Source organism: Micromys minutus (assembly GCF_963924665.1).
Source record: "Micromys minutus genome assembly, chromosome: 2".
In the NCBI taxonomy this organism is placed as follows: Eukaryota; Metazoa; Chordata; class Mammalia; order Rodentia; family Muridae; genus Micromys; species Micromys minutus.
The window spans coordinates 87929704-87956022 of record NC_137971.1 but is presented as its reverse complement, the minus strand read 5'-3'; the positions used below and the strand labels follow the sequence as shown (position 1 = coordinate 87956022).

At 35.1% G+C, this 26319-nt stretch overlaps 3 protein-coding genes across 3 annotated transcripts in view; 1 reads left to right on the top strand and 2 right to left on the bottom strand.

Moving 5' to 3' along the window:
• Positions 1–26319, bottom strand: part of LOC308417178 (olfactory receptor 5P6) — a gene marked incomplete at both ends in the record, with an annotated part of 162669 nt that overhangs the window by 123224 nt on the left and 13126 nt on the right. The window lies entirely within an intron of this gene.
• Positions 10796–11728, top strand: LOC308417196 (olfactory receptor 5P1; the record flags this gene model as incomplete). Its single annotated transcript, XM_080912351.1, has 1 exon — positions 10796–11728. The coding sequence occupies one exon, from the start codon at positions 10796–10798 to the stop codon at positions 11726–11728; it is 933 nt and encodes a 310-aa protein (XP_080768477.1).
• On the bottom strand, positions 21991–22935 carry LOC308417188 (olfactory receptor 5P67; the record flags this gene model as incomplete). The annotated part of the gene is made up of 1 exon (XM_080912344.1): positions 21991–22935. One exon carries the CDS (start codon positions 22933–22935, stop codon positions 21991–21993), a length of 945 nt encoding a protein of 314 aa, XP_080768470.1.

Below are 26319 nucleotides of genomic sequence, written 5' to 3'. Positions count from 1 at the left end.
GTTACATATATACTAAAGACACAGGTTCCACCTTATGTATTCTCTTGGTTCAGGGTTTCATCCCTGGGAGCTCTAGGGTTAGGAAGGGTCTGATTATTTGATATTATTGTTCTTCCTATGGGCTTACAAACACCTTCAGCTCCTCAGTCTTTGTAATAACTCCAACATTGGAGTCCCAGTGCTCAGTCTGATAGTTGGCTGCCAGCATCCACATCTGTATTGGTCAGGTGCTGGCAAACCCTCTCAAGGGACATAAGTTTGATTATTTCTTGACATCTACTCCTCTTGGGTGTATCTGCTTCCTTTTGTTCTAGAGCTTTCAACTGTGCTGTCAAGTTGCTAGTGTAATCTCTCTCCAGGTTTTTTTTTTTTTTTTTTGGAAGCACTCAGAGCTATGAGTTTTCCTCTCAGTGCTGTTTTCATTGCTTCTCATAGGTTTGGGTATGTTGTGTTTTTGTTTTCATTGAATTCTAGAAAATCCTTAATTTCTTTCTTTGTTTCTTCTTTCACCCTGCTATTGGTTAATAGAGTATTGTTTAGTTTCCATGTATATATGGCTTCTTTGTTGTCTTTATTGTTATTAAAGACCAGTCTTAGACCATGGTGATCTGAAAGGATGCATGAGAGTATTTCAATCTTCTTATATCTATTGAGGCTTGTTTTGTGACCAATTATGTGGTCAATTTTCAAGAAGGTGTAGTGAGGTGCTGAGAAGAAGGTGTATTCTTTTGATTTAGGATGATATATTCTATAGATATCTATTAATTCCAGTTGGTTCATAACCTCTGTAAATTTCACTGTGTCCTTGTTCAGTTTCTGTTCCCATGATCTCTCCATTGATGAGAGTGGGGTGTTGAGGTCTCCCACAATTATTGTGTAGGGTGAAATGTATTTTTTGAGCTTTAGTAGGATCTCTTTTATGAATATGGGTGCTTTTGTATTTGGAGCATATATGTTAAGGATTGAGAATTCCTGCTGACTAATTTACCCTGTAATGAGTAAAAAGTGTCCTTACTTATCTTTTTGATAACTTTTGGTTGAAAATCTACTTTATTCAATATTAGAATGGCCACTCCAGCTTGCTTCTTGGGGCCATTTGCTTGGAAGTTTATTTTCCAAACCTTTTACTCTGAGATAATATCTGTCTTTGTCTGTGAGATGAGTTTCCTGTATCCAGCAAAATGCTGGGTTTTGTTTATATATCAAGTCTGATAGTCTATATCTTTTTTTTGGGAATTGAGTCCCTTTATGTTAACAGATATCAAGGAATAGCAGTTGCTGTTTCCTGCTATTTTTGCTTTTGGGGGTTGAAATGTGCCTCTGTGTCTTTCTTCTTTTTTTTTTTTTTTTTTTTTTTTTTTTTTTTGCTTAGGAGTTTTCTTGTTTTTACTAGGAACATAAATCTACATATCACTTCTTTTGTTTACTTAAAAAGTCAAAAACAAAAAAAAACTTTACCTATAAATGTAAGCTGTGTAAAACTATTACCTCTTGAAAATATCTTAACTATGTTTTCTCAAAGTTAATTAGCTTGGGTAGGCTATAAAACAAAATTAGTCTTCAACTCCATCAGAAATCTGAGAATGGCCAAATATCTAAAAACATAGGAAGCCTAACACAGTTTCCAGAGCATAGAGATGTTGTAGAGACAAATCTCCACTAACAGTCCTCAGGTAGCAACATGTAAGTATAAGTCTTTGGCCTTCTGGCTCAGGATCACTGACAGATTTTGGAGCAGGTAGATTAGTGGAACAGTATTGAAGACACAGAAATGAAACCACACACCTAAGGTCACTTGATCTTTGACAAAGGGGCTAAAAACATTCAATAAAAAAAGGCAGCCTTTTCAACAAATGGTGTTGGTTCAACTGGCACTCAGCATGCAAGAGAATGCAAATCGATCCTTTCTTATCTCCTTGCACAAAGCTCAAGTCCAACTGGATCAAAGATCTCCACATGAAACTGGGTACACTGAAGCTATTAGAAAAGAAAGTGGAAAAGAGCTTAAACACGCAGGCAAAGGGGAAAAGTTCCTGAACAGAACACCAATGACTTATACTCTAATGTCAAGAATCGACAAATGGGACCTCATGAAATTGCAAAAGTTCTGTAAAGCTAAGAAAACTGTTAAGAAGACAAAACAGCAGCCTACATATTGGGAAAGGATCTTTACCAATTCGTATCCAATATATACAAAGAACTCAGAAATCTACTCCTATTAAAAATTAGGGTACAGAGCTAAACAAGGAATTCTCAACTGAGGAAGATTGAATGGCTGAGAAGCACCTAAAGAGGTGCTCAACATCCCTAAACATCAGGGAAATGGAAATCAAAACAACACTGAGATTCCACCTCACACTAGTTAAAATGGCTAAGATCAAAAACTCAGGTTTTTGAAAAACATCTAACTGCAAAATGCAATTCTTAACTGTTAAGCCTTGAATACTCTTGGCTATCATTATTTGATATATTTCAAAAACACACTTTTATTGACTCAGAACTGAGTTTCTTATCTAGCCCCTAACTAAAATTGTTTAATAAACTAAAAACAATGTATAAAATTTAAATCTGTATCAAATAAATTCTATATCACTGTAAAGATTATAACTTTAACTTTGTAGCAACTAGAATGATACCTGCAAGTGAAGATATGACTTCAGCTTAGTTACCAAAAGAATATCTTATGTATTCTTTCCCAGATAAATAATATAAACACAAAACTCAACATCATATCCATTTTGAAACAATATAAACAATTAAGATAATTACTAACCCTCACTAGCTGGCATCTGATGAGCCATATGGCCTTAGCGGGGTAATTCACAAAAACAAACTTATTATCACTTAAAAATCAATGAGAAAGTAATTTGTAAAACTAGAACCTTAGTCCAAAGTATTTTGATTTGTCTATCTTTCAATCTGGAGACTCAGATCTTCATTAATAACTTCCCTAATATATGTCTGTACTCACTCTGTCTGGTGTAGAGACGTCTTTTAACACTGGCCTTTTTACATTTGCAAAGATCACCACTCTTTGAGTCAGTGACTATTTTCTCTGTCTAATTTTGAACCAACTTTTCATATATTTACTGAACAATTCTGTAAAACTAGGACCTTAGCCCAAAGTATTTTGATCTATCCTTCTCTTAGTCTGAAGCATCAGATCTCTATTTATCAATAACTTCTCTAACGTATTTCTGTATTCACTCTGTCTGGTGTGCAGGCTTCTATCTTAGTTCTTATCCATGGTAGAAAATCCTCACATGGTTTGGTAAACTCAATACTCTCTTCTAACATGTCATCTTCCATTTTCCTACCTTTGCTCCATCTACCTCCACTGTCCAACCACTTATCAACTTAACATAAATCTACATGTGGTTTGTATCTGGGAGCTCAGCAGTTGTAGATTATATAGTTATTGATTGCTACCTCCTGAATATTGCTTAAATAAGGTGAATCAATATTTTGAGGCTTTCATGTTCATAGAACAAAGTGTGTTGATACGTTATAAAACATAAAATTTCAATCTCTGTTTATGTTCAGTATGCTGCTAGAAGTAAAAGTTTTGGTTAAACCAACTATTTCAAACTGTTTATCTTCTCTGTGTAACATAGCAGTTATTACAAAAAAAGAAAACATAATTACATCAAGGATGCCTTTCAACATAAGAGTGAAATTGAAAGATGGTACAACCGCTCTGGAAATCAGTTCAGCAGTTCCTCAGAAAATTAGACAAAACCACTGACTAAAGACACAGCAATACCACTCCTGGGCATATACACAGAAGTTTCTCTAACATATAATGTGAACACATTCTCCATGTTCATAGCAGCCTTATTTATAAAAGCCCAAAGCTGGAATAAATCCAGATGTCCTTCAACAGAGGAATGGATACAGAAATTGTGGTACATTTACACAATTGAATACTACTCATTTATTAGAAACAATGACTTCATGATATTCCTAGGCAAATGGACAGAACTAAAAGCTATCATCCAGAGTGAAGTATCCCAGTCAGTCACTAAAGAACACAAATGCTACATACTAACTGATAAGTGAATACTAGTCTCCAAAATTCTGAATACCCAAGAAATAATTGACAGAACTTATGAAGCTCAAAAAGAAGGAAGGCCAGAAAGTGGATACCTCAGTTCTCCCTAGAAGGGAGAACAAAACTCTCACAGGAGAAAATACAGGGACAAATAGTGTAAAAAAGACTGAAGGAAAGATCATTGAGAGACTGCCTCATTGGGATGCACCCCATATGCAGCCACCAAGCACAAGCACTATTGCTGATGCCAAAAAGAACTTACTGGCAGGAGCCAGACATTAATGCCTCCTCAGAGGCTCTGCCAGTTTCATACAGATACAGTTGAGGATACTTGCAAGAAACCATCAGACAGGATACATGGACCCCAATGAAAGAGCTAGAGAAAGGGCTAAAGGAGTTGAAAGGGTTTGCATCCCATGGAAATAATATGATCAACCAAGCAAACCCTCCAGAGAGCCCCAAGGCACTAAAACAGCAACCAATGAGCACACATGGGGAGACCCATGGTTCCAGTTGCACATGTAACAGAGGATAGCATGGTCTGGCATCGATGGGAAAAGAGGCCTTTTGTCCAGTAAAGGTGTGGTTTTTCCAGTATGGGGAATGCCAAGGCACAGAGGTGGAGAGGGCTATTGAGAGAGAAAGCAACTTCTTGGAAGCAAGGGGAGTTGGAGCAGGGATGGTAGTGGGGAGAAAATAGATAACATTTGAAATGTAAATATAGAGACTGTCCAATAAAAAAAAAGAGTGGAATTTTACCATAGGGAATAGAATTAACTTTATAGAAATAACGTAATATTGAGAAGCATTTTAGTTATAAAGTGTGGATAATTTTGGTAGTATGTGGTCTTTTTGGTACAAATGTATTTTGCAAAATGCTCTTTATTTTTTAAATGAAGAGTTTCAAACAAACTGAACACATTTGTTAAGCACATAAACCTGTTTTGTTTGTTTTCCTTTTTTTTTCTTTTCCCCCCATTTTTATGGGATATTTTATTTAAGTACACATCAAATGTTATCCCCTTTTCCTGCTCTCCCTTCTCCTTCTCCTATTCCCCTCCCCCAAGTTTCTATGAGGATACTCCCCTGTAGATTTGTGTTAAGGCAATACATGATTATACAGGGAGAGGAGTTGGGTCAAAAAAGAGGAAATGGAAGAGGAGGAGTCAGAGGAGAAGGAGGACAAACAGAATGGGAACACGAGGATGGTTTACAGCAAGTGAAAGTGTTTTCTTTGGAGGGGAATAGAGTGTGTAGTTGTAAATCTGCCCAAAATAGACCGCAGTTTGTTTTCCTAATTACTGAGTCATGTTTTCATTGACAGGGTTTATTTGGGTTGAAGAGAAAAATGCAACAAATTGACAATTGGGTTGAAAAGGATATTGCAACACTCTCCCTCCAACCCACACACTCCTAACTCACCACCCTAGCATTCACTTAAAATTTTTTTTCAAATACAACTATGTAAAATCAAAAATAAAAGGAAGTTCCTAAGCTAAGTTTGTTTGTTTGTTTGTTTATATTCCAACTGTTTCCTGCTTTCTTGGTCCTCTTTTCAAGAGTTCTTCATCCCTTCAGCACTCTCCTTTGCCTCTTAAAGAATGTTTCCTCACACACCACATCCAATCCATTCATCCACCACACCATACTCCTCATTCACTCCCTACTAACTCACCCTCCATGCCCTTCACCACCACCACCCTCTATCCTCTTTCATTCTGTGTAAAGTCTTTACAGAATTAATTTTATTCTCTCCTACTGAGAAGACACATGGTAGTCCTCTGATATATACCATAGGCCATAGACCAGATCATGTATGTACTCTGGTTGGTGGGTTAGTTTCTGGGAACACCCAGGGGTTCAGGTTAGTTGATACAGTTGGTCTTCCCATGGAGTTGCCATTTCCTTCAGCAACTTCAATCCTTCCCCTAGTTCTTCCATAAGGGTAACAAAATCTCAGTCCAATGGTTGGCTATAAGTGTTTGCATGTGTCTCAGTCAACTGCTGGAAGAATCTCTCAGAGGACAGCCATGTGGGGCTTCTGTCTGCAAGTGCAACATGCCATCAGTAATAGTGTTAGGGTTCTCTGCTTGCCCATGGGTTGAATACCAAGTTTGGATGTACACTGAATGTCTTTTCATTTGATTTCCGCTCCATTTTTGTCTCTGCATTTCTTTCAGATAATTCTGGGTCTAAAATTTTGAAGATAGGTTAGTAACTTCATGCCCACCCTGGGGGTCCTGTCTATCTACTGGAAGTGCTTTCTTCAGTATTATTAGGGAGACATTAGTGGGAAACCCTGTAAATTTAGTGGAAAATTCACTGTTCTCTCATGTGAAAAATGAGAATAGTAAAAGTGCCTACATCTTAAAGTTGCTTTGAAGTTTCAATGCATATAAAGTATTTTGTATAATTATCAGCATAAAAGGAAACAATGAAGGAACCTTACTTCTAATTACTGTAGTGGTTTAAACATACTTCTTTGGACATGAGACTAAATGAGCTACTGAAATTAAAAATAGCAAGAGAAATAGAGTAAGACTGAGCCTTTGAGTTTAGAGGTGAAGTTTGTTCTGTGATTGACTTACACCAAGGTCACTGCACGAGATGTGACAACTATTGCCATTCTGGAAGACATCTAAACTCTTGCAATCTTATTTTTATCTTACTTTCAAAGTATCTATATTCTTTCTTCTGATTTGTTAATGGGAATATCAAATATTTTATCTGTAAATATATATTAAGTATTGAAACCAGATTCAATGTAAACACCAACCTTATGTATAAAATTTGATACATTTTGCTGTGGTAAATATTAAACAAATCCTTGACAGATGACCTAATGAGCCACCTGATTCCATAGGTCATTTATGTACAACAAACCCATGAAGTTTTATCTCAAAGGGATTAGCAGCAATCGCCCCAGAGGATTTGTCATGTTGACATTTGCCATCTCTTCTCCCCCACCATCACAGACTCTTGCAATCATCCACACCACATGTGTGTAACAATGCTCTTTAACCAGGTGTGGCAGTCAGTGCTTCCTAGTGTGAAGTTATCAACTACAAGAACAAATGGGATCCATTGGTCTTATAGAGTCTTCTTTGAAATTCAGTCCCAGCCATTTTGACTTTAAATGTAAGTGAGAGATTCATTAGCCTTAAGATGAATTTTTATTAGTTCAAGAACAATTATAAACAACCAAAACTGCTTTACTGGTGTTATCTTTTGACTCCTGTGAAAAACTTTATTTACAAAAGTGTTGCTATGCAGGTTAGCTGGCACAGCTGGACCATTTTTTCCTGGATATCAGGGACATGTGAGAAGTCTCTGGCAAAACCTTTGCTAAGTTTGAGAATAAGACTCTGAAAAGGAAATCAGAGAAAGGAAAGAACAAACAAAGAAATAGATTTTCTTTTGTTGGACTAGGTTCTGACTTCAAGAGCCACTGTTTATCTTCACAGGTGCATAGTCCATTCATGGGAGGATACAGGACTACAGATACTGATTTCAGTAAAGGAGAAAGTGGGACACTCAGACATATAGATCTTCAGTGGTTGTTGAAGAGGAAATGAGAGCATTAATACATAGGTTTTAGTGCATATTAATTCCTTAGTAACAAACAGAGGAAATAACAGAGTCTGTATCTCCTGCTTTCCTTAGAGTTGTGGTAAAAATTCACTGAAGTGTTGAATAAAAAAATAATATATCTCCTCAAACCACTGAATGATTAAAAGCCCATGAAAATATTATACCTTTTTTTAAAAGTTGCTTTATTGTGGCATATAATCAAATACCTCTAAAAATTTTAGACAGTATTTTTTAAATTTTGTTAAGAATTTCCTTTAATTTTACAATATTACATTGTGTGGCTAACAATTCCACTGTACAAATACATACAGCAAGAACCAAATTAAAATCATGTGGCATGTATAGCACGCACCTTGTATGATTTCGACCCACTGAGTCTGAAGCCCTCACAGGTGGACTCTTGGATAATCACATGGGGTCTATGATTTCCCCTACTGAAATCAGTTGAGGAAGAAGGTAAAGTAGGAATACCATTATTCCTTAACACCAGTATTTTTGTTCAGTATTTGACAAAGAGAATTTCAAAACCTGGAAAGCATACCACAGAAAAAGAAACAACCAGGAATTTCAAATGCTTAACTAAGCTTAGTAAGTCAAAAGAGCCATGATAGCTCTAGTCAAACATTTAAAAGATTTCTATGGGAAATAGACATTTTCTACCTTTGATATTATTGTTTGGAATTCATAAGATTTAAAATAGAATTTTTTAAAACAGTGCTAGCACTAAGGACAGTAAGATACATGCTATTATAGTGACTTAAACATATCTAAGGTAGGTCAGTTATCAATGCAGTGGAAAAACATTCGTAAACAGTCTGCATCTGTTTGTTCATTGTCTTTTACAATTTTCTAGTTAAAAATCTCAGTCCAAGTGTCAGAAGAACAGTATTATTATTTTTTAGGAGGAAAACATGTAAAAGCTCTCAAGGAATTAATACCTTGTCATGCCACTCAATAAGCATGTTCACTATTGCTGGGAAGTGCTCAAAAACCTTAAGAACTGGCACAATGCTGGTAGGAGGAAGTTATGTGTCTACTAGTGCAGGAACTAAGGGTCTTATGTGGAAACTCATCATCATAGAAACAAAATACTTTTTTATATTTTCTTCTCTCATACTTTGCATTCCTACTTCAGTTTCCCCTCCCTCTGATCCACCCAGTGAGCCTCACATCTTTCCCCCTATTCTGCTTCAAAACAGAGTAGATGTCTCAATCCTTGAAAAAAATTGTGAGAAAGCATATATAGCATTAAGAGATATTTCAAAATGTAAATGAGGATGGAGTTTTTGGTGGGATGGGAAGCATTTTATTAATAATAGTAACTTGCGTGTACTATTCTATGTAGAAACACTATTATATTTGCCCCCAAATAAAATATTTCAATAGATTGTGAGGTGTTTTGAAAATTAAAGATTTAACACTGCATCCAACTTCTTCATCCAACCTAACCCTCCATATTCTTCTCTAAAGTCTATCCTGGCAAGTCTGCCTTACCCAACCCACAGAGTACACTTTTCTTTAGTTAAGTGAAAACAGAAGCTCATAGGATTTGTAATCAACAGATCTTTCTCAAAAGTGTTACAATGAATTGGAGTAATTGACATAGATATGGATGAATAAAAATTCTTACACTGAACAAATTCGTAAAATCAATTATAAGTTTAAAGATTTATAATAGTTTATGTGCATAAGTGTTTTTCTACCTGTGTATATATACATCACATGAGGTCAGAAGGACTTGGAGCTCTAGAAGTGTAGTTATGGATGGTTTGGGACATGTAGTGGCTGGAAATATAACACAGGTCCTGTAAAAAAGCAACATAGTTTTTTTTTTTTTTTTTTTTTTTTTTTTTTTTTTTTTTTTTTTTTTTTTTTTTTTAGCAATTCAACCATATATTTAACAGAAATCCTTTAGAATGATTTTTATTCTGTGAGAGTTCATATCAATATAATGACATTTTAATTGTCACTGAACTTTCAGTATGACTGCTATAACACCTTTTTCTTTTCTTTTATAATTAATGACAACTGTTCATTAATATTATTTCTGCCATCTTAGGATTGCTTCAAAGCACAAGAACTTTGTGTTTTTCATGGAGAAGTGTCTAAATACAAAAGGCACAAACCCCTTAATTAAAATGCATTAAAGCACGCAAAAAATAATTAGTGAGAACTGGGGAAAATTGATTTAGTATTTTCATTATTTTTTGTACTGGCATAAATTGACCTTTGCACACAGACATAGTTCTTTTTAATTATTGTCTTAAATAAAGTAAGTAAAAATAACACTATTATTTAAATCGATGGCATTCTATTTTGTTTTCTCCAAAGGCTTGTTTTATATTATAATGTTACTAGTTATAAAGGTAATGATGAGTATCTAAAGAATATTTAAAAGGTGATTATTCAAAAGAACGTAATTAACATTATTTTAAATTTACATCCAGGAATAAAATAAATTAAAATAAAATTTTATTTAAAATAAAATAAAATAAAATAAAAACTAAGATCAACTTAGTTTTCCATCATACCATTCTTGAAATTACTTTACAATAAAGTATGATGTAACACAATTTTATATGAAAGCATAAATTTAAAATACTATCAAATTGTTTACTTAAAATGTGCTGTAAATTAAATGTTACCAAAGAACAGAACTTGAAGAGGAATGTATCAGTTTCTTAACTTTGACATGAGTCAGGGAGTCTACCAAAAAGCAGAAAGAGCAGATTGGGTTGATGGGCTGCTATTCTGTAAATTAAATTAGAGGAGGAGTGGTTGAAGAAACAGATTTATGGGAAGATTGGCTATGAGGTATATTCTTAATTTCAGTGTACCGTTGAGCTAAATGGCAATGCTGTTACCACTCTGAAACTTGATCTGAACCTTAGGAAACAAATATGCCTGTAATAGCTTGCCAAGGAAGTGACTTCAACTGAAATCATATGGCATGTCAGAGAGTGAGGCTCATCTTTCTCATATTATGTACAGAGTTAAAACCCATAATCCTGAAGAACCCTAGTAAGTACGTTTTGATATAAAGAATATATTATTGAGTTGCTGAATAACTATATACATCAAGGATTATATACAATGAAAACATTAAAGAAATGATTTCATTATTTTCCTCCACAGAGACAATTCATTCTAGAGATGGACCCTGAAAACCACACTACAGTGAGAGAATTCATCCTTTTGGGGTTAACAGATGATCCTACACTCTGTGTCATCTTTTTTGTGTTTTTTCTTGGAATATACATTGTCACCTTATTAGGAAATATCAGCATAATAAATTTAGTAAGAAGTTGTCCCCAGCTTCAAACCCCCATGTACATGTTTCTTAGCCATCTGGCTTTTGTGGACGTTGGCTACTCCACATCAGTTACACCTATAATGCTGGTAGGATTCATTGTACATGGAACAGCCCTCCCTGTGCATGTCTGTGAAGCACAACTCTGTTCTGTTGTGACGTTTGGGACAGCTGAATGTTTCCTGCTGGCTGCCATGGCCTATGATAGATATGTAGCCATCTGCTCACCCTTACTTTACTCTACACATATGTCTTCCCAAATCTGCCTTCTTTTAGTTGGAGCATCTTATGTGGGTGGCTGTGTGAATGCATGGACATTTACAGGTTGTTTGTTAAATCTGTCCTTTTGTGGAGGAAATCAGATAGATCACTTCTTCTGTGATTTCTCCCCTTTGTTGAAACTGTCATGCTCAGATGTCTCCATTATGGGAATCATCCCCTCCATCTCTGCTGGATCCATTATTGTGATCACAGTGTTTGTTATAGTTGTTTCCTACATCTACATCCTAATCACCATTTTGAAGATGCACTCCACTGAGGGCCGCCACAAGGCCTTCTCCACATGCACCTCCCACCTCACTGCAGTCACCCTCTACTATGGAACCATTACCTTCATTTATGTGATGCCCAAGTCCATCTACTCATCTAAGCAGAACAAAGTGGTTTCCCTGTTTTATACAGTGGTGATCCCCATGTTGAACCCCCTTATCTATAGTCTAAGGAACAGAGATGTAAAGGAGGCCCTGAGGAAGGCAACTGTCAAAATATATTCATAGAATTTCCTCTTTAAAGTGTATTATAATATTTTATTTATCTATGTCACTCCCAGTGTCTATCATGTGAAGATTAAATTAACATTGTATTTCTCTATTCTAAACCATACTTTCTATGTGTGTTTATTTGGATGCTATCTTGAAGTCTTTAAAATTAATATTATATTAAGCATAGAATTTTAGCAATATCAAGAAATATTCTCTTTAAATTTCTTGTACCCAAATATAATTTACCCTTGCTGCATGAGATCTACTTTAAATTGGTTGTGTATACAAACATAGCAACTATGTAAAGTGATGGTATTAATTTCATTTTAGAAATAGCTTGCCTGAGTATGTAGATTATCACACTCATGTTCATTAGTATTTGCAAAATTAATACTTACCACAGAGAACCTGCTTTGAAAAACTCCACTTACATAATTAATTTTCATAATAATCCTATTAACCTGGCATTAAAATATTCCTAAAATTTACATATGAGAAATATCAGTAAAAGAGTGGTTTTACAAATATCCAAGAAGCACTCAAATCATTGTGGAATCAAGTCTCTTGATTCTATCATTCATGTACTTTTTTTTTGCTGCAGCAGTTGTTGTTCTTTTACTCTTAAGGAATTGCTCAATGATGCACTGTGTCAGACTTTTGGAGACACTATGGGCAAAGATAGTCTACATTTTACCAACCCTGGGGTAGGTGTAAATTTTGGAAAACTTGATTTATTCCCATTGTTATACTTATTTTTATTTGTATAATTGTGGTTTGAAGTTATTATTTACCCAAATGGAAATTATTTATTTTTGTCTACTGCATAAAATATGCAGTATTTTTCACTGAAAAATGCTAAGCAAGACTAAAAAGAAGGTATATTAAATGCAGAGAAATATGAGGTGCAAAATAGGAATGTGTTTTAAATTTCTTAGTTTAATGTCTTATTTAAAATATAAAAGAACTAAAAAATTAAATTAGGCCATTAATATGGCTTACGTATACAAATGCTTGCCACAAAGCTTGATGACTTGATTTCATACATACATACACACTCATGTTAATTTGAAAAATATAAGAAAATGAAACATAAAAAAATAACGGACACATATTGTGGTGCAAATTCCACATCTGCCTCATCAGGCAGAGTACAGATGCTTGAAAATCTGCTTTTTTTTTTAACGACTTTATTTTGCAAAACAAAGATAAATGTACAGATTTTAAACATTTTTTGCTTAAAATTATACATTTTTGTCAGTACTGTTTTTTCAGACATTAAAATAAATTTTACATAAAACCATGTGAATATATTTTTTAGTCAGTACTTGATTTTTTTCAAGGGCTTGACAGTATGCATTGAAAACCTACTAGTTACAATAAGCGTAAAGTACATGTAAAACAAAACACAACATGGAAATAGTCAAAGTCTTCTTGTTTTGTGAATATATGTATAGTTTTTGTTTTCTTTATTTCTTGGACTTCATACAGTCTGTGAGTTGTTTCTGGGGGAGTGCAAGCCTCTGGGGTTAGCATCCCACTATCAGTGACTGCATATTATGTCTGTTCTTTTGTGACTGGGTTATCTCACTCAGGATGATCTTCTAAAGATGCAGCCATTTTCTTAAGAATTTGGTTAAGTCATTGTTTCTGGTGGCTGAGTAGTACTCCATTGTGTATATGTACCACAATTTTTGTATCCATTCGTCTTCTGAAGGACCTCTGGGTTCCTTCCAGCTTCTGGCTATTATAAATAGAGCCGCTATGAACATTGTGGTGCATATATCTTTGTTGTGTATTAAAGTGTCTCTGGGGTATATGCCCAGAAGTGGAATAGCTGGGTCTTCAGGTAGTACTATATCCAATTTTCTGAGGTATCGCCAGACAGATTTGCAGAGTGGTTGTATTAGCTTGCAACCCCACCAACAGTGGAGAAGTGTTCCTCTTTCTCCGCAGCCTCGCCAGCATCTGCTGTCATCTGAGTTTTGGATCTTGGCCAATCTGACTGGTGTGAGGTGGAATCTTTGGGATGTTTTGATTTGCATTTCCCTGATGGCTAAGGATGTCGAGCACTTCCTCAGAAGTTTCTCGCCCATTCGGTGTTCCTCAACTGAAAACGTTTTGTTTAGCTCTGTACCCCATTTTTTAATAGGGTTATTTGATTCTCTGGTGTCTAGCTTTTTGAGTTCCTTGTACACCATGGATATTAGGCCTCTATCTGATGTGGTGTTGGTAAAGATCTTTTCCCATTCTGTTGGTTGCCGTTTTGTTTTCTTGACGATGTCCTTAGCCTTACAGAAACTTTGCAATCTCATTAAGTCCCATTTGTTAATCTTTGACCTTAGAGCTTGAGCCATTGGTGTTTTGTTCAGGAAATTTTCTCCTGTGCCTATGTGTTCTAAGGTTTTCCCTACTTTCTCATCTAATAGTTCCAGTGTATCTGGTTTAATGTGGAGATCTTTAATCCACTTACACTTGAGCTTTGTACAAGGAGATAAGAACGGGTCTATTTTCAGTCTTTTGCATGTTGAGTGCCAGTTGGACCAGCACCATTTGTTGAATAGGCTGTCCTTTTTCCATTGAATGTTTACTGCTCCTTTGTCAAAAATCAGGTGACCATATACATGAGGGCTCATTTCTGGATCTTCTATTCTATTCCATTGATCCACTTGCCTATTTCTGTACCAGTACCATGCAGTTTTCAGCACAATTGCCTTGTAATATAGCTTGAGGTCAGGGATAGTGATTCCTGCAGATGTTTTTTTGTTGTTGAGGATGGATTTCGCTATTCTAGGTCTTTTGTTATTCCATATGAAATTGCACATTGATCTTTCCAATTCCATGAAGAACTGGGTTGGAATTTTGATGGGGATTGCATTGAATCTGTAGATTGCTTTTGGTAGGATGGCCATTTTTAAGATGTTGATCTTTCAATCCATGAGCATGGGAGATCTTTCCATTTTCTGAGATCCTCCTCAATTTCTTTCTTTAGAGGTTTGAAGTTCTTGTCATACAGGTCCTTCACTTCCTTAGTTAGAGTCACACCAAGGTATTTCATAGTTTTTGTAACTATTATGAAGGGTACCTTTTCCCTAATTTCTTTCTCCACATGTTTGTCCTTTGAGTATAGGAAGGCTATTGATTTGTTTGAGTTAATTTTGTATCCGGCCACTTTGCTGAACTTGTTTATCAGCTTAGGAGTTCTCTGGTCGAATTTTTGGGTCACTCAAGTACACTACCATGTCATTGGCAAAGAGTGATGTTTTTATCTCTTCCTTTCCGATTTGTATTCCCTTGATCTCCTTTTGATGTCTAATTGCTCCAGCCAGGACTTCCAGTACTATGTTGAATAGGTAGGGAGAGAGTGGGCAGCCTTGTCGAGTCCCTGATTTTAATGGGATTGCTTCAAGTTTCTCGCCATTAAGTTTGATGTTGGCTGTTGGTTTGCTGTATATTGCTTTTAGTATGTTTAGGTATGGACCTTGGATTCCTGTTCTTTCCAGGACTTTTAACATGAAGGGGTGTTGGATTTTGTCAAATGCTTTCTCAGTGTCTAGTGAGATGACCATGTGATTTTGGTCTTTAGGTTTGTTTATATGGTGGATTACATTGATGGATTTCCTTATGTTAAACCATCCCTGCATCCCAGGGATGAAGCCTACTTGGTCATGATGAATGATGGTTTTGATGTGTTCTTGGATTCGGTTTGCAAGTATTTTGTTGAGTATATTTGCATCAATGTTCATAAGTGAGATTGGTCTGAAGTTCTCTTTCCTTGTAGGGTCTTTGTGTGGCTTAGGTACGAGGGTTATTGTAGCCTCAAAAAATGAGTTGGGTAATATTCCATCTGATTCTATCTTTTGGAATAGTTTGGCGAATATTGGTGTTATATCCCCAATAAATGTCTGATAAAATTCTGCACTGAACCCATCTGGACCTGGGCTTTTTTTGGTTGGGAGGCTTTTTATGACTTCTTCTATTTCTTTAGGTGTTATAGGGTTATTTAGATGGTTTACTTGGTCCTGGTTAAACTTTGGGACCTTGTATCTGTCTAGGAATTCGTCCATTTCCTCTAGATTTTCCAATTTTGTGGAGTATAAGTTTTTGTATTAGAATCTGATGATTTCTTGAATTTCCTTAGTTTCAGTTGTTATGTCACCACTTTCCTTTCAGATTTTGTTAATTTGGATATTCTCTCTTTACCCTTTAGTTATTCTGGCTAGGGGTTTATCAATCTTGTTGATTTTCTCAAAGAACCAACTCTTTGTTTTGTTGATTTTTTCAATGGTTCTTTTTGTTTCTATTTGGTCTATTTCTGCCCTAATTTTGATTATTTCTGTGTCCTGAAGTCGTCTCCGGGTGGGAACAGAAGTTCCTAAGATCTTTTCCCGGTCACAGTTGCTCAGCCTGTATGAGCCGCCTTTCCGGCTGGCAGTTGGGCCAGGCTCCGCTCTGTGTCCTGAAGTCCTCTCCGGGTGGGAACAGAAGTTCCTAAGATCTGCTCCTGGTCACAGTTGCTCAGCCTTTATGAGCCGCCTTTCCGGCTGGCAGTTGGGCCAGGCTCTGCTCTGTGTACTGAAGTCGTCTCTGGGTGGGAACAGAAGTTCCTAAAATCTGTTCATGGTCACAGTTGCTCAGCCTGTAAGAGCTGCCTTTCCGGCTGGCAGGTGGCCCAGGCTCCGCTCTGCGTCCTGAAGTCGTCTCCGGGTGGAAACAGATGTTCCTAAGATCTGTTCCCGGTCACTGGATCGGGGAGGACAGGGCAGGTCAGGGCAGGGGGTGCCCTTTCCGTGTGCACTCCGCAGAGATCCCTCTGCTCCCCAGCAGCCTAGGTCTTCCACTCACCAGTTGCTCAGCCTGTAAGAGCTGCCTTTCCGGCTGGCAGTTGGGCCAGGCTCCGCTCTGTGAAAATCTGCTTTAAATAATGGCATAAAGTTTCAATTTTTGGCCATGGAAGAGAGAGCAATAGGCTCTCTCTCTCTCTCACTCTCTCTCTCTCTCTCTCTCTCTCTCTCTCTCTCTCTCTCTCCTTATCTCTATTTTTCTCTTCAGACAAGAATCTTGCATATCAATGAGAAACTATGCTCTCACAGTATTGTTTGAGATAGTTCAATTCAGCTTGGCTGCTTACTTATCATTTATTAAGCAACAGGTATTGTGCAAATAACTAAATGCCCAAATCTTCATATGGCTCCAAAATATTTCAACATAGTAAACCCATGTGTTTCCTTTTCTATGTGTAGTTTGGTACTTAAATATAACATGTGCTTTATTGTAACATGAAAGTAGTAAACTTGAGGGGATGCAGTTTTCTCCACCATGTTTATAAAATAGTACTTTTCAGAAAGGAGTGCACACAAACCAAATAGGAATAGATTAAAGTATGATTAGGAAAATGGAGGTATGAGCAAAAACATTAGAAATAGCAGAGTATAAAAAACTGGTTATGTGGAAAAGACATTTATGAAGCATTAAATATGGGGTGATATTCGTGAAATGATTGGCTATTTTCTCAATATTTTAAATCATTTGGGTGATTGTCAAAGGTATAGCCATTCTGTGGATATATCCTCACTAATGAAAAAGACATAAGATGAGAATTGGCTTGAAGATGGGAAGTGATGACAGATGCTGTCCAATGAATATCAGAACCTATAAAATCCATGCGAAGACATATTGATCCTTTCGGGAGTACTGAAAGGGTTCATGCAAGGTAATAAAATGGTTAGTTCCATTTAGAAAATGTAAACACCTATAATTCCAAGAGATTGACTAGGAAACAAACTCTGTGCCACCATAAGTTCGAGATCATGTAAATCATGTATAGAAGTTATAAAATACAGAAATTACAGAGAGAAAAATAAAAGGAGACAGAAAATTTTGATGGTTAGATATGATCAATCAAAGATAAGGGCATCACACCTTCCAAGGTCCAGATGTGTGGAGTGTATTCTATGATATATACTATTCTATTTTGGAGAATTCCATATAAAGTAGCAAAGCAGAGGTATTTAAATATCGAATGTTTCTAATAACATTACCATTGTTTTCATAAGAACAATCACTGTGAGACTCAATACAAGGGCAAAAACAGAAGAGTGATTCTTTAAATTCCCATAGACTAGTTCTCTGGAATGCCTCATGCTTTTGTTAAAGAATTATTTTTACTTTTTATGTAAATGCCTGTTGCATGAAGAAGACAAAAGTTTGTTTTGAATCTCTATGACTTGGAATTGTAGATGGTGGTGAGCAATAATTTAGGTCCTGGGAACTGAACCTAGGTCTTTCCCAAGAGTAAAGTGTGCTGTTACTCACTGAGCTGTATCTCCAATCCACCCAATCTACTCTTAATTCTATCCCCTTGTGGATTTTGGTTTGTTTAGTCTGATTCTATACTTTCTTTTCTTTTTCAGTGTGTGTGTGAGGAGGAGAGGGAAAGGAAGAAAGAGGGAGAGGAAGAGAGAGAGAGCGCAAGAGAGTGCACTTGCTTGCCTTGGTTTGACCATGTAGGTTATCAGATCAAAACCAGATTATCAGGAAAGATTGAATTGACTTTTCTCACTGAGAAACTTCTCCAGTTTAATAACTCTTCTTTTGAACATGACTCTAGACAGTGCTGAGGCTGCAGTGGGTTTATTATTCTCCAATCTGTTTTTGTACCATTCTAGGTACAAACACATAATATGGTAAGTCCTAAGGCATAATAAAATCAGTCAAAACAAACAAGGCAATAATCAAAGTAATAAAAGAAGTCAATATACAAAATCCTGTGTTCACTGTGTCTAGGGGGTTATCAGTATGACTAAGATACAACAAATATAATACATTCCTTGGCTGTATTTACCTTGAAACTGCTTCATTGTCCTAGTCCAATGTCAAATTCCTGCCAAATTTGGCCTATAATATTTCTCTATAATTCAGGGTCTGTTAAACTTTTCCATTAATGAGCATGTATACTCAAAAAAATCTTTATACCTCCTGGTATGAATGTATGTAAATAAGTATACAAATTTAACATGTACTGATAGTAGTTTATTTAAAAAACCTTGGGAGATGGCCTAACATGTTAGAACAGTACTGCTTGTGCAAAGAACTTAGGTTCCATTCTAGATATCAGTTTCAGTTGGTTCACAACGATGTGTAACTCCAAATCCTGGGTTACTGTCTCTATGTGATCTGAGCCCATCTGCTCATATTGTTTCCTAAATTCATGCAGGTATACACACATAAACTAAATAAATAAATCTTAAAAATAAAACAAAAGAAAAATTATATCTATATATAGAGAGGGGGGAGGGAGAGAGAGTAGCAAATTTGCATAGAGTGCTAATGGGTAATAAAAAGTTTATTTGTTTTTACTTCCCAGATAAATATCTGTTACTGAGTGCAGTCTACCTTTGCTAATTTACTCATAATCTGTGTGTTGGCAATGATATTATGGAGTTATTATTCATGCATGTTTATTATGCAAGCTGTTTCTCTCATGGTGGTGATGGTGAAGGTGGTGGTGAGGTTTGGAACTTTGTTGGTTTGTTGAGCTTTATTAAAAAAGAAAGGAATAAATAAAAAGGAGAGAGAGAGAGAGAGAGAGAGAGAGAGAGAGAGAGAGAGAGAGAGAGAGAGAAACAAAAAAAACAAAAAAGATAGAGCTAAAGATATATTTGATAGAGGCAGGTATGTTATACTGGGAAAGGGCACACTGAAGAATCTCTACCTCATGAGGTACTAGTCATAGGATAGGTATAGTGTTGAATAAAGTTTATTTAGGACCTGGGGAAAATAGTTTGATAGGAAGTAGATACATATAAAGAGAGAGAGAGAAAAAGAGAGGTGAAAAACAAAGAAGGATGACACAAAGAAGGAGAAAAATGAGGAGAGAGAGGAGGAAGGGGAGGGGGAGAAAGGGAGAAAGGGGTCAAGAAGAGATGGGACAGAAAGAGTAAGAAAAGAGGGAGAGAGTCAAATAGCCCCCTTTATTGTAAGCCAGGCCTACCTGGCTATTGACTGTTAACTGTGGGGCAGTACCTAGACAGAATGCTAATAACTGTGCCTTCATAATCTTTTATCTTGTCAGAAATGTAATGACAGCTACTTTCTATATGACTACATAACATACTGACCAACAGTTTAAGAAGCTGAATATTTTAGTTTAAGAAGTTTAATATTTTCTTTTCTTTCCTTACAACTTTATTTAAAGAAGATAAATACATGTACAAATTTTTTAAAAGCATTTTGGCAATTATTTTAGAGGTTTGATAGCATGTGTTGAATCCCACTAGTTACCATAAGCATAAAGTACATGCAGAACAGAATGTAACATGGAAACAGTTAGAGGTTTTTGGTGTGTAAAACATGATTCCATATAACATTTCTTGTGTTAGGAGCCTTATAATTATCTCTCCTAAAACATTGTTTCTATTCTTTGTCACTTGACAAACACCTCAAAATATTGGGTAAAATTTTAAGACACTTCTGAGTACATGAGACCTTAGACACTTAGTAATGTAAACACCACATTCCTGAACATAAAGATTAGCTTCCCAATTAACATTGAATTTGTATATCTTATGCTTAATGTTCAATTATTTTCTGAATTTTATATTAATATTATCTTATTTTTGATAACTACAATATAATAAACTAATGATGATTATTAAACAATAATTTCTATATCCAAAAATTTCTAGCACTTTTTGACATGTTTAAGGATAGTTTAGGAAGAATGAAGGTAAATGGTATCAAAAACCATTGGTATCTGCTTTGATGAACTCAAATATTTTTGGAAATTTGTGGCAGAGATTGAAATTGATTTATTTTTAGATACAGGATAACTATTGTGACATTGTATCTAGATGTTGAGTATATATTTTATTTTAGGAACAAGTAGATACTAAAGATATTACTGAATAAAATAATTCTAATAAAATTTATGCTGTAGTAGATAATAGTTTTGCAAAGAATTAAACATTTTAAACTTAGAAATCTGATGGAGAACAAATGGAACACATATGAGGTGGTTAAGGTAGTTGTGCTAATGTGGTGGATGTGCAAAAAAAGCAAGTAAGGTTAATTCAAGAAGGAACTGGGAAGACAGAAGATTGTCTGAATTCTATTTTGAAGTGAATAGAATAAATTAAAATGTTAAAATAGGAGTAGCCTATTATGATCATGATTATAAATATCATATGTGTAGTATAAGAAATTTGTGATGTGACTTCTATAAGCTAAACATTGTGACAAAACATCCCTAATGCTGTTATAGGGATACAAATGTCCTGGAAGAAATTAATTACTTTCTGACTGGAACTAAGGCTACTGAAATAACATGAAATCCACATCAAACACTATATTAGATCTTAAACTTGTTATGGACAAGTCATAGGTCCTAGCGTTGAATCTACAACAATTATCCTGCTAACTGGGTGTAGTATTTACCCACATACAATGGTTTATCATTACACTTACTTATTAGTCATTTCCTAATTATCATTAGCGAGCTTCAGTTTTCAGTAGATAATGACTAATATACAACTTGTCAATGCTCAGAAAATTAGAAACTGTAAAAATCTTAGCTCTGAATGGAATATATAATTCATATTCTCTTCTCTCCAAACTCAAGAACAATTATGAAAGAGTATCTAAAAAGATTGTAAGGGCCAGTGGTGGCAGTTGACTGCAAATTGCATAGTCTTGAGGAGAAAACAAACTGTTGTAGATATGAACACATCATTTCATTGTTAGAGTCTATAAATTTAAAATATTTAACAAAAGCTAAAATATAAGAATGCATAGGTGAACTATCTACAAATCCCATCTCCAGTTGAAGAATTATTGGAAAGTGATATCTGCCAGATGAAGAAAAATTAGCCTCTGAGAAGGCTAATCAGGGAATTTCTATAAAACTAAGTGTATGTAGGCAGCACTAATAGTATTTGACAAAATAAAAGAACATGGAATAGAAAGTTTAAGAGAGGAGGCTATAGGACTGAAAGAAGTTGGGGAGAGGGTGGCCATTTTCAAACTACAATGCATAAACTTCTCAAATATCTGTGTAAAAAAAATAGAAATGACACAAGAAATATCATTATATGTGTGTGTGTGCATGTGTGTGTGTGTGTGTGTGTGTGTGTGTGTGGTGTATGGAGAAAAACAAAGTGAGAGATATAAAGATTTTAAAAAGGACAATAACAAAAAAGGAGATGAGGGTTATATCAGCACTGAGTGACTGCTACTTTCATATATATAATAGTATAATATATATAATAGTATAATAGATTACTCTAAGAAAGTGTTTTCTTACCAAGCTGTCTTTTAAGAGCACCTTTAATCTCATTATTCCTAAGACTGTAGATGAGGGGGTTCAGCATGGGAATCACAACTGTGTAGAACACAGATACTACCTTGTTCTGTTCAGTGGAGAAGCTGGACTTGGGCATCACATAAATAAATGTAACACTTCCATAGAACAGAGTGACTGCAGTGAGATGAGAGGTGCAGGTGGAGAAGGCCTTCTGTCGACCCTCAGTGGAGCGCATCTTCAGGATGGTGATGAGGATGTAGGAATAGGAGATTGCTATGACAAACACTGTGATAATAGTAACGGAGGCAGAAAAAATTGAGGTAACAACTACAGAGACACTGACATCAGAACAGGAGAGCTCCACCAAAGGAGCAAAATCACAGTAAAAGTGATTGATTCTATTTGATCCACAGAAGAAAAAAGAAAAAAAGGAAAGTATGGTAAAGGAAGCATTAAAGAGCCCCCCTATATAAGACCATACAGCCAACTGGATACAAGCTTGTGTGGATATTTTGATGGAATAAAGCAGTGGGTTGCAGATTGCTACAAATCGATCATAAGCCATGGTAGCTAGAAGGAAGCATTCAACTGTTCCAAAGAAAGCAGCTGAGCCAAACTGTATAGAACATCCAATGTAGGATATGGTGGTTTTCTCTACTAGGAAGTTGACAAGCATATTAGGTGTGACAGAAGATGAGTAGCCTATGTCAACAGAAGCCAAGTGGCTGAGAAAAAAGTACATGGGGTGATGAAGCTGGGAAGAGACTCTGATGAGAAGGATGGTGCTGAGGTTCCCAGACACTGTCACCAGGTAGACGCACAGAATGATGGTGAAGAGGACGACTTTAAGGACTGGGTCATCTGTTAATCCCAATAAAATAAACTCTGTCACTTCAGTGTGGTTCCCATCCTTCAGGAAAGCCATGAAACAGTACATCCGCATCCAGATCAAGGCTGTGATGGAGAAAGTACAGGAAGGTATTTAGAAGTATTTGACTTGATTTTATTTAATACATTCAGAAGGAATATCAGAAGCAAATACATAGTATTCAAAATATTGTACCAAAATGATTATTTTACTCAGTGTTATCACTGTTTATATATCTGTGTGAAATAAATCATTCAAAATTGTTTAAGTATAAATCTTAGAAATATGTGATAAATAATATGTACCCATATTTCTATATATTTATAATAAAATATTTAATAGTCATTAAATCTAATAATTTAAAATTATGAGACTTTGTCTTGTGAGTTGTCCTTTCATATAAAGTATCTCTCCACCAACCCTGACTCCTGAAAGCAAAAGTTCAATGCTGGAACTCAGATAATGGGAAGAAAGAAACAACTTCTGAATGTTGTTCTTTGGCATACACACATATGGTTTGTTTCCTGCACCATTCTCTTTACACAAATGAACAGATAAATGTATGATAATATGTGTCTTAATAGTATGCACTTATTATAAGTGTTACAAATAATTAAAATGCAAAATCTTGGAATTATTTAATGAAGTCTTAAGTCTTTGATAAGTTGTATTAAAAACTTTCAACATCACCCATATAGGATTTGATATTTTGTAAATGTTTCTATTTTTCCATAATCTATTAACAGCTGTTACTGTTTTTATTTTGAAGTAGAAATCAGTTTTATGTTAAGTAATGTTCCTAAGAAGTAACAGAATTATTATGGGGCTCAAGATATGGTTCAGTGATTAAGAGTGTGTTTTGACTTGTAGGAGACCTGGTTTTTATTTTTAGCACTCATACAGTTTCTAATAAAACGGGATGCAGGAAGGACTGGGTGGGTTGGTAGACGAGGGTGCACCATCATATAAGCAGTAGAAGTAGGAATGGAATAGATCAGTTCTGGAGAGGAAGTTCAAAAAGGGATAATATTTGAAATGTAAATAAAGAAAATATCTAGTAAAAGACAATAAAAAAAGTTTGTAGTTCCAGTTCTGGTGAACCAATACACTATTCTGATCTTCAAAGCACTAGCCATGGGTGTGCTTTCATATATATGTATATATAGAGAATACTTGTACACACAAATTAAAATAATAAGTCTTCAAATAGAGAATTTTCTATAAACAAAAGGCAGATTCAGTCTATTTCTTACAGTATCTACACTACAAATGAAAGTTCTCAATACACTTGAGAATGCATAAAATTAGAGATATACAGCCTGGTAACATTTCAGCTTTCCATGTTAATACATAGAGAGAGACTCTATGTTAGTGCCACTGATTGTAAGTTTATCGTTTTTGTAAGTAAGGACGTGTCTTAACAACTTTTTTAAGTGATAAATTTTTGTTTTGGAACTGAGAAGCTGAAGAGAGATCACAACAAACGCAACTTACTATTGTAAGCTCATTAAATAGTTTCAATGAGTGTAAGTAGATCAAAACTCTAATTTAAAAAAATAAATTATTATCATATAAAATACAAATAATTTTGAGCAAATTATGTATTGAGCACTTTTCATCAAGAAACATTTTATTTCCTAATGTCACAGAGTTTTGCAATTGTAGTGTGATGAAACAAATTCACATAATTTTCAACAGAACACACTGCTAAATAAATATACAATCTAAGACATTAATAGGTTGATTATGTTTACCTAACAAGGGAGGAGATCTTTTGCATCCCCAAAATTCTATATTTACATCTTTATTTGTCCATCATAATGTCTCCTATTCTAGGATATCCATTCTGTAAACAAAGTAGGACATTGCCCATGATATTCTTTAAACATATGCTACCAAGATATTTCAAAGTTAGTGCACTTTTAGCCTTTTGGATGAATGCTACCTGCGTACACACTTGAATTTTATGCTGGTTTCTGGTCCTACCAATGAAAGCATTAAAAATGGTCTTTAAAAACTTACTTTTATGCCTCATCATTCTGAATAATTTGCCTAAGAAATAAATTGAGATTCCATAAGATTGTTTTGTTCCTTTATATACATGCATGATACCATGTGACTTGTTTCTCTACCACAATTCATAGATTTTAAAACCTAATTTCAAAACTCACAAATCTCAAAACTTACCTTTTCAAAGAAAAATTCATTGTGAATTACTAAGCTCAAAGTTATCATAATTTTATAGCTGCAAAGCTGTCTCTATTTTTATTGTTGTCTCTGAAGATAATCCCCTGCTTAGTCACTGAATTCCAGTGTGAATTTAAAGCACCAGGGATCATTATCTCATACCCACTGCATACTGAACAGTTCATTTAACACAACCACAACTGATTTTCAATAAGTCTGCCAATCTCAATAAATCTCTTGTTTTTTTATTAGTTTAGTATTGGAACATTTCTACTGGCTAATTATTGGATGTACATTATAACAAATTATCTTTGGTAAAATGAAATTTGTTTTTTTTTAATATCTATGTACCACTTTTTTTTATTATATTAGTGGCTGATGTAACTAACTTACACCTATTAACAACTCCTAGATACTTGGATGATTATTTTAAGCAACGAGATGCAAGGTTGAATAATTATTCGAGGCACACACAATTTTTATAGGCAATAGTATAAAACTAATTTTGTCATAGAAAATATTGTATAGAAAGAGGTATGGGTATTTTTCACTAAAAATTAACATTTTATAATTCATACCTCAATCATGTGACAGCTGATCTCAGCTTACATGATATAAAAGTAGTTGAAAAAAGACACAGTGATCTTCTACAATCAGATCAACTTTCTCCTGAATCTTAGTTTCACTAATTGCTATACTGTACCCTCAATGTCACCTGATAAAATTGCTTGAACATAAAACATCAGTCAACATTAAAGTTTCTTCTGTCCCTGCTGTCAGCAAAGAGGAAGAGAAATAATTAATACTAAAAGCATCTTGGTCCAATAGCCTGGAGTTTGGACTGGTGCAAAACAAGAAAGTTATTTTTTTTAATGGTAGTAAGTCCAGACTGACAGTGACATGTATTCTGTCATATGCATATGATGACATGCACCCACCTGAATGCACATGAACTCAGACATATATTATATATTCACACATACAAACACACAGATATGATCATCTTTTGCGAATGAGAGTTACTAGAGGTTGAATTTTTACTCTTTTTTAAAATGTATTCTTAGGTTAAGATTAAATCAGTCTAAGTTTATAAACCAGGTCAAATTGGATAATAGGGTGTATAGTTCCTATCACTGTCTCCAATGAGGTTTCTCAACTACATATAGGGAAATAATTCATTTATTCTTTTTCCTCAAAAATTTGCTTTGAATATTTGCTGTAGTTATAGGAACTAGATCAACACTGAAGATAGGT